Genomic DNA, 10,110 nt, shown 5'->3' on the forward strand with positions numbered 1-10,110 from the left:
TAGATGGCAATGCTTGCAACAGCAGTAACAACAACAATGACAGTAAGGCCCATATTCTGATGTATCATGTACCTGTATCAGAAGCAGATTCCTCTGAATCTCTTTATGGCTAACAGTCTGATAAGTTTGTTATTGTATTATCAGTACATTCAAGAAGCCGTGAAATGACTGAAATGTACACACTAACATTCCATAATTCTTCACAATTTAGGCCTTAAATGAGCAACAACATGACCAACTTGAGGTCACATGGAAGCAGATCCATGTTGTCACTGCCTTTCAAGTTCCTCTCGGGAACTTCCTCTTCTGGCATGAAATTGGTCTTGAAAACAGCCAACTGGTGCTGCTATTGGCTTCTTCCTAAGGCTTCTTGTAAAACATTGATGCATGTGTGTATGCATGTCTTTATGTATGTGTATGTGTATATGTGTATGTAAATATGTATGTGTGTGTGTAAATATGTATGTAGGTATGTGTGTATGTGTGTATGTGTGTATGTGCATATGTGCATATGTATATATGTGTATGTATGTATTTGTGTGTGTGTATATGTAATTGTGTGTATATGTATTTGTGTGTATATATGTGTATGTATGTATGTGTGTATGTGTATGTGTGTATGTATATGTGTGTATCTATGTGTGTGTATGTATGTATATGTGTGTGTATGTATGTATGTATGTATGTACACATACGTAACCTACATATATATATATATACCTACATACATACCTACATACATACATACATACATACATACATTAACATACACATATGTATGTATGTATATGTGTGTGTGTGCATGTGAGTGTATGTATGTATATGTATATGTATATGTATATGTTTATGTACATGTGTGTATATATATATATATATATGTAGGTGTATGTATGTATGTATACATACATATACATACATACACATACATACACATACATACACATAAACATACACATACACATACACACACATATACACACACATATACACACACATATACACACACACACACACACACACACACACACACACACACACACACACACACACACACACACACACACACACACACACACACACACACACACACACACACACACATACATAATTACCTAACAGTACTGGAGCATAGATTAATAAATATCAATATACTTCCTATTGCTGTACATAATGAGTGCCACAGTGACGATGTATTCATCATCTGGAAAGTCAATCTGACTGCAGCCCATACCACAATACTCCAAAGTCATCAAGAGAGTGCTAATACGATAGATTATACACACTAGGAATCACAAGGAGTTACTCTTCGTCTCATTCAGCCAGATTAACCTCCAGCCTGATAAACCTGCATGCTCTTGGTGGTTATATTGATTACTTACACTCTGCACCTGGTACTGTCTTCTAAATCTATCACAGACAAAACAGGCAGATTCTACAACAAACATGGCCTATGAGCTATATAACAATGTCCTTCAAATATCCAGATCTCTTTTGAATAACTCGACCTCTACCTTGCTCAAGAAAGGGAGACCTTGCCAAGAAAGTTTCAGTATTAATGATGGTTCATTAATGCTACCAAGCACCTCTGCTAGCCCTCACTTTACTCTTCAGACCATGGCAGTTACTCTCATTTGTCCAAACCTAATTACAAACTTGGCAAATATGATCTATACATAAACAGCATATTTACTCAAGTTTTTTTTTCCAGACTGTTGTGGTGTGTAGAACCATTTTTGTCAAAACAGATATTCAAACTACTATGTCTTCTTAAAAATATTCTCCAACTCAATAGCATTTCTACCAACTAACTCCGCTCTTATTTTTACATGGCAATTACCTTTCAATATTGATGAACACATACAAAAATCACATAAATATATTTTTTTCATATTTTTAAAAGTTTTAATTCTTATCCAAATACAAATAAACATTTGTTTTCAATAATGGCAGAACCTTCTTTATTAAATTAAAATTGTGATAGGTATATATTAATAATTACTTACACATTACAATAACACAAATCAAATTGAGAGTCCAAGCAATTTCACTGTAGATAACAATCTTCCAAAGAAGTAAATCTCAATAATAATTATACAGTAATCAGAACCTCACCACCATTTCCATAATAAACAACAGAGATTGAACAGATATGTACTTTCAAATATGGTTCACCTGCTACTGTGATGGTCAATAGGAAGCTACTTACATTACTGGACATTACATTCACATTCTGAAATATCATCTTAGTACCTCAACACAACTCTGAGATGATTGGCAGTTACTGTTTTCAGGTACTACTATTGGCTCTTTAACGGACATGTACATTTGTTCATACTTTGTTTGCTAACAGGTACAAAGGCTTTTGCTGTAGATGCAGCAAACATTTTTTTTTCTATTGAGATGACAATTCAGAATATAAACTTATTATATGGACAAAGTCTGAGACAATGGGAACAATATGATACTATATTACAACCAGTTCTTGATTTAACAACAAAAGTATGTATGAAAAATTATTATGTGGACTCAATATCTCTGACCCTGTCATACAGTCCAAGTAGATTGCAATCTCTTGTACCTCAGCCAATTTATCACTTAGTACCTGGAAAAAAAAATAATTGTTAGACATCATTATTTTTCATATTTGAAAGAAAGATACTATACTTATATATTTTTTTCTAATAAGTTTGTAACTTTATTGTTTCATCAAAATAACTATTCAGCATTATACTCATAAAACTAAAAAGTTATACTGGAGTAATTCATACCTGTAGTAATTAGGCTTGAAAGGTCCAGCCTTGTTTAAGCCCATATACTTGGCCTGTTCATCGCTGAGCTCTGTGAGATGAGCATCAAATGTGGGAAGATGGAGGCTGGCCACATATTCATCTGAAAAATTTTAATGATGTTCAGTACCTTGCCATAACTGTAGGAATTCTGCACTTAAAACTGTACAAATTAAAAAATGTCATGGAGTAAAAATTTACTGTTATGTAATAAAATAAATAGAATATAATATGTCCATCACCCTATATTGTCACATGAAACATGGATACTATTGCTGATTAGCAAAACTGATATTATAATTAACAAATTATTTCGAACAGTCTTTTCATCATCATCTTAAACCGATGCCACTGGGGAGGACCAATAATTTATTCAATAACAATGTAATATAGCAGAATGGTAAATCACATTAAACAGTCAAGAGCATGAACTTACCCATCTTCTTGGGGAGAAGATAAACATCAGACTTATAACGGCCAGCAGGAGCATTGAACAACTCAATCAAAGCCAGGGCCTAGAAGAAAATTAAATTATTAGAGTCTTTCAATGGATACAGATTGGCTGGCAGACACACAATGAAATGGATAATTAAATAGACAAATATCCATAGAATGATATAGTATTAGATAAGAAATCTGGAGGCTATATATTTAAAGAACCAAATCATACTGAAGTGAGTAACACTTCGTTCTCTAGAATGTTTCATAAGGACTGGACACATACTGGATGCCCCCCCCCCCCCACAAAAAATATAAACAGTAATAAAAACAACTTTGTCAATCAGTACCCATTTCCGACATTTTTCTTACCTGAGTGCATGAGGTGATGGATACAACAAATGAGGGAACAGATGAGCAAGACAGGTTAACGAGCCTTCCTTCAGCCAAGAGGATGATTCTCTTGCCATCGGGCCACAGGATGTGATCGACCTGAGAACGCACCTTCTCCCAAGTCAGGTCTGGAGTTCTAAGGGAGTTCTGAAATAGGCCAGCTGAATGTTAGTTTCTAGGGTTTGTCATTTGTATTTTTTGAAGTGAGTGCCTTTGCAACCTTTATGTGATTATGAAATGAATGTATGTATTGCATGTATATACAGCAAGTCAGGACTGAATTCTCTGTGTACATATTGTCTGTGACAGATTGTCTTTAAAGAATGTACACTGGTCTGTCTATCAGTCTTGTGGGTACCTTTGAAGGTGGGCAAGCTATTTAGTGTGTAAAAACTTCCTCCTTACTTAATTAATATTTATTATCCTATTTTTTCCATAAAAGAGGTGGATAATATCCTCTCAACATTTCTCAGCTACTCAAATCTTGGCTATGCATATCCCGTTGTCTGACATGAAATTCACGTTCTTCATTCTAGGTAAGCAACAAGTGTCACAAAGTATACAGCAAGGAAACACACCTGTAATCTATTCATGTTTGAAATGAATGGTATAAATATTATTAAGCAAGGAGAAAGTGTTCATACATGTAATATATATTTGTTAACACCATGACCAGATCATAATGTACAACTATTAAATACTAGTGTTGTTGAAATATCTCTGCAATAAAGATACATCTGTTTGGTATGGAAAGACAACATTCTTTGTCCAATGATTTCTTCATTCTGAAATTAGTACCATGCAAACCAGTTTACCGTGCCACTTACATGTTACAAAATAGAATATACTTCTTACACCATAGTTGGTTTAACCTTATAAACCCATGGATTATGTTGTAAATGTTTAACTTTGTTCAATGCTTGTGGAATTATATGGGTGAGTGTATCAATGTTACAAAAACAACGGGAAAAATCATTACTAATTCCGATTTCCTCTCTAAACGATTTTCGTGAACGAGTTCTGGTGTGTTGAGTGATTCCTGTAAAAATTGGCCAAAATGTCTTAGTTTTATAAATGTTGAAATCTGTAGGATGAACATCATGCACCTTTGTTCACTGCTAATGTTCAGATAACCAGACTGCATTGTATCACTTGGCATAATGTTATCTGATCAAGGAGAGTTCCTGCAAACCAAATATTTTTGTTACAATGTTTAAAAAACATAAATATTGCATAAACAACCAGAAATGTATAAATAAATTGCTTTTTCTGATAATTTACCTATTCTATAAAAAAAATTTGGAAAACTTTTCTTAACAACTATTTATAAAGAATATATACAAAGTTTAACTAACAAAAATGCCATCTTCTATGGACATCATGGATAAGAAAATCCCAATATACTCTGTCCTCTCAAGTACCTAAATAAAAAATGTTAGATAAACCTACTTCTTGCTAACATTTCTCATAGTAAATGAGAATGGCAATCTTCCACAGCAGCATTTAAGCACCCTGGGATTAACTCGCACTACCTCTGCCATGCTGAGAATGGCTTCTCCCTTCTCATGGCTTGATACATCTGATCCAGTTCCTTATCTCTCAATACGATTAAACTTATGGACCTTCAGTAATGCAATGGGTGACCATACTTATGAAACTATTATGAACCTGTAAACCTTCTAGGAATCCCTGTTCTCCCTCAGTGTAGCTATCACATTCTGAGTAGAGCTTGGAAATATGCTCCCTATCCATTTTTTTCTGATTTCATTCTCTCTTCAATTCATTTTACATTAAAATAAGAGACAAGTGATAAACTTTCTTTCCTTGAAACCACAGCTCTTTGTTCACTGACTGACTCCTATCTTTTGGTGAACATATGCCTGACAACATGGCCTAGCATTCCCATCAATTTGTTCTTCCAAATTTTTTTGTATTAACCCATTGCCAATGGGCATGCCATGCCATGCCCACTGTGAGTTTACTTGTTTGATTGTTTTAACACATAGATGGCTACACTTGTACTAAATCACCAATGAGCCAATTGCAAGTACTGCCTGCCTCGCCCGTTTACCCTTTTCTTTAAGTTACAAAAATATTTTACGTTATCTTATTTTGCTATTGCTAATGTTTATAACATTTTAGTAATTATAATGTTTGTAATAAAAATAACACCATCGATATTCATAGCACTAGTAAAAAATACATTTTCCTGCCAATTCAAGGAAAGGTGAAATCAGGTAAGGCAGAGCCATCTCTGTGTAGAGACATTTCACAAAAAAATAGTAAAAATGAGCACAGCATTTTCCCCATTTTTTATTCATTTTCCCCGGCGGCAATGGGTTAAAACATTCTTAATGCCATGTATACCTGATTTTTCTACTGCTCACACTAAAAAATCCAAAATTGTGGATTCAGTTTTCACAGAAACTAAATGGAAAATATATTGTGTATAGTCATATAAGGAATGATTTTTTTTAAAACAAGATAATGAAATGAAAGTCAAACATAAATGAAGAAGAAATCCCCTTGAGTTTTACATATCCCTTTGAAAAGAAAATTACAAGAAAATAAAAAGGAGATAATAATGAAGAACCCAGCACAAGAAAGAAGATTTAGGCTTTAGCCAGATTTCTGAGAAATTGCACTTGCTTTGAGAAGTCTATCAACTGACGGACCCAGACAACAAATATCTTAAATGGATAATCTTTGATGATCATTACTTTGATGATCAGTGAACTTGTGCTAGGTTGTGAAGGAAAAGTGTCTGATTGTAGACACATTTTATTCACTCCTCTCTGTGTTTGGAGAGAGTGAATATTGAGATAAAAAACTATAGGTATTGAACAGTTTGAAAAAAAAAAACACAGAATGAAGAAAAAAACAGAGCAAATACAAGAGTACGGATTCCATAAAGATAGAAACCATTATGATGAAGAGAAAAGATTGGGGCTGCTTAATACCTTCTTGTTGATGATTTTAAAGGATGATGAATTAATTTGCTAGGTCCTGCTTTAACTATAATACATTAAATATCACACACTTAATCATCATCTCTCAACACACAAGATAATGACCACCTGTAGGACTTTCTGCACCACCTATTTTCCATTCTAAGCATTAATCCCTTTACAGTAAGACATGCACAGCAAATAACAATGAAATATTGATATTTACATACATATATACATTCCATGATAAAAAAAGATATAAAATGGTGAGAACCTGTACTTCTTGTTTAATAGTAATGGCATTACTATCATACATTAAGTAAAATAATAAACAATCTAGTGTTTAGCTTAAATGATAAATGATTTGTCCAGCAATTAATGTTGGAGCAATTAGACTATTTACTGCAACAGAGCAAATTTAACATCAGAGGAAACATACAAAACTTCACATAACAGATGGAAACCAATTTGAATAAAGCTTGTATATTTCATGGAAATCAATATGAGTATAGCTTATTTCAATGTGAAACTGACAGACTGACAATCAGAGAGTACTACAACAATCTACCTTTTTAAGACTTAAAAATAACGATTTGATAAAATAAGCAAATATTATGTACATAGCTTCAACTTTGACACTTATCAATTATAACTCCTATCCCACACTGGGATCTGCAGAGAAATTTAATGCCAACTAATTAAAAGCTATATTTACACCTAGCAATTTCCTACCAAGTATAGAATGCACCCAATTCAATATGTGTTAAATAAGCAAGCCAGATAATAAGACACTGCAAACTGATCTGATGGTCAAGCATGAATAGCAGCCCCATCAAAAGGGGAAAACATACTTTCAACTGGATATAGAAAATGTTAAGAAACTTATGACAGTGTTGTGAAGGAAACAGAAAGAAAGGGAATGAAAGAAAGTATAAAACCAAAAAAAAAAATAAAAGCTTACTGCAGCTACTATACCTACAAATAAACAATATGGAAATATCAATGCATAATGGATATAAAAAGAGGCATGAAGCTATTATCAAATGGAAAATAAAGCAGCATTTGACAATTTAATGCCCATTGAAGAAATTACTTAAAGTAAAGAACACTGTTGAATACAAAACCTACCACATCAATCTCTGTATTAGAATGACCCATGTTGCAAACAATGGCTCCATTCTTCATCTTGTCCATGTGGTCCCGGGTCACCACATTCTTGTTGCCTGTTGCAGTCACCAGGATGTCTACCTGGCGGATCACTTCAGACAGCTTCACTACTCGGAAACCATCCATGCTGCAGATAGGAGAATAAATTGTAACCTCTTTTTTTATTTAGTAAAATTTACAAGTCTATTTTCTATCCCCATAAAAATCTATTTTGATAAATAATAACAAGGTAATCAAAAAATGTATTCTTGCAGAAGGTTGACTATTGTTAATAATTAACAAACCCTTTTTCATTCTTAGGTTTATTTGTTTGTTTGTGTTTGTGTTTGTGTTTGTGTTTATGTTTATATTTATGTTTATATTTATATTTATATTTATGATTGTATGTATGTATGTATGTATGTATGTATGTATGTATGTATGTATGTATGTATGTATGTATGTATGTATGTATGTATGTATGTATGTATGTATGTATGTATGTATGTATGTATGTATGTATGTATGTATGTATGTATGGCTACATACATAAATATTTGATGAACTGAATATCTATCCACCCAATAAGATTCATTATACAGCAGAAACCATTAGGTTTCTCAAGGAGTACATACCATCCCTGGAGGGCACACACAGGATCAATTTCTGTGACGTAAACAGTGCAGCCGAGACCCTTAAGGGCTTGGCAGCAGCCCTTTCCAACTTCTCCGTACCCACAGACAACCACTTGCTTGCCACCAAACATCACATCAGTGGCACGCTTCAAGCTGTTGAAAAAAGACAAACAATGAGTCTGTTCGTTATCACTTCAAACTCAAAAGTAATTTTTGTTTCCTCCATGAAATGCCTTCCTCTTCTTATGAAACTATTACTTGCCTGAGAGATCATACTTTTCATTATATCTCAAAGACTCAAAGTAAAATATGTTTTTTCTACACATATCCTTTCCTAACTCCACAAATTTCAAACTCTATGATAATTTTGATCTCTTAAATGGTAAGATTTATTTTTACTAGAGTTCTTTTTTCAAATCCATGAAACAAAGCAAAAACATATGAAATTTCATTATTTCAATCAATACTGATACTAATACTACATTCAATCTATAGTTTATCAGGTTATGCATATTAACTATTAGTATTTCTCTATCAATATTATGAACTCATTCATTTGATAATTTACCCAAGTTAGCAGGTATGAATCATTCACCAACATATTTTCAATGTTTCACAAAATCATGGCTCACTTGCAATTTCTAATTTACCTGTCAATGATTGATTCCCTACAAGAGTAAAGGTTATCAAACATGGTCTTGGTGACTGAGTCATTAACATTCATGGCTGGCACTGTCAGTTTCCCTGCCTTGCTGAGCTGGTACAGCCGATGAACACCAGTCACACTCTCCTCACAGATACCTGGAGAGGGATAAAAAAAAAAATTATATTACACCTACCATCTGATTAGAATATACAGTACATTACAAGTACATTGCAAACTCTGAATTAAAAAACAGTAGTAATGATAAGATTCAGTACCTAAAGCAATAATATCATCCCAAAGAAAGATAGAAATCTTACCCTTGATCATCTTGAACATGGCCGGGTACTTCTTGAGCATAAGGTGAGTTGCATCTCCTCCATCATCCAAGATCATGTTTGGCTGCCAGTTCTCAGCATTGATGCATTTGTCAATGCACCACCAGAAGTCCTCCTCACTCTCCCCACGCCAGGCAAAGACAGGATGGCCTGTGAGAATGTAAATGACTCCTTGAAAAATCTTCTTTCAGCACTAATTAATGAATCTTAAGGATTTATAAAGTATGGTAAGAAACTTTCAACTGAATAATTATGAAACATCTAACAAAAGGAAATTCACATAAAACTAAAAACAGTAAATGGAAAACGTACAATTATGAGTTCCACTATATAGTTTTAAGTACAAACACATATTACAATTTAACCACGGAAAAATGTTCCCTAATAAATAAACATTACAATTTGCATATTATCAGTAAGCAAAATGTTCTTAAGATAAATACATCTATTTGTCATGGAATAATATACATGAGCTAAAAAAAAGAAATAACTGTAAATCTCACCTGCTTCAGCTAAGGCTGCAGCCACTTCATTCTGAGTGGAGAAAATGTTGCATGCCGACCACCGCACAGTGGCTCCAAGTTCCACCAGAGTCTCAATCAGGACCTAAAAGCAATATTGGGTTTCATAATGATGCCACTGCATGCTAGCAGCAAATGCAAAGCAATAAAAAGGCTGATAAATCTACGATCTCAACTTCATTTTATGATCAAATGTGCTAACAATAAGCAATCAAAGTCTAATTAGTATTTTTTCAAACCTAATAAATAATTATCTGATGGC

General features: G+C 33.6%; 1 protein-coding gene across 11 annotated transcripts in view; it reads right to left on the reverse strand.

The window, feature by feature from the left end:
* Positions 1-1,930: 1,930 nt before the first annotated feature.
* The window catches only part of LOC125046208 (adenosylhomocysteinase-like 1), a 234,893-nt gene continuing 226,713 nt past the window's right edge, over positions 1,931-10,110 (reverse strand). For 9 of the 11 annotated variants that reach the window (XM_047643998.1, XM_047643990.1, XM_047643962.1 and 6 more), the window contains 10 exons: positions 9,831-9,933; positions 9,310-9,477; positions 8,997-9,147; positions 8,347-8,499; positions 7,694-7,859; positions 4,597-4,656; positions 3,597-3,764; positions 3,223-3,301; positions 2,769-2,889; positions 1,931-2,602 (listed from right to left, as the gene is read on the reverse strand). In XM_047643998.1, coding sequence (XP_047499954.1) covers positions 2,596-2,602; positions 2,769-2,889; positions 3,223-3,301; positions 3,597-3,764; positions 4,597-4,656; positions 7,694-7,859; positions 8,347-8,499; positions 8,997-9,147; positions 9,310-9,477; positions 9,831-9,933 — 1,176 coding nt within the window. In that variant the 3' untranslated portion in view covers positions 1,931-2,595. The remainder of the gene's footprint in view (positions 2,603-2,768; positions 2,890-3,222; positions 3,302-3,596; positions 3,765-4,596; positions 4,657-7,693; positions 7,860-8,346; positions 8,500-8,996; positions 9,148-9,309; positions 9,478-9,830; positions 9,934-10,110) is intronic. The other 2 variants (XM_047643941.1, XM_047644008.1) reach the window with 1 other exon arrangement.

Source organism: Penaeus chinensis, chromosome 4, assembly GCF_019202785.1.
Source record: "Penaeus chinensis breed Huanghai No. 1 chromosome 4, ASM1920278v2, whole genome shotgun sequence".
NCBI lineage: Eukaryota > Metazoa > Arthropoda > Malacostraca > Decapoda > Penaeidae > Penaeus > Penaeus chinensis.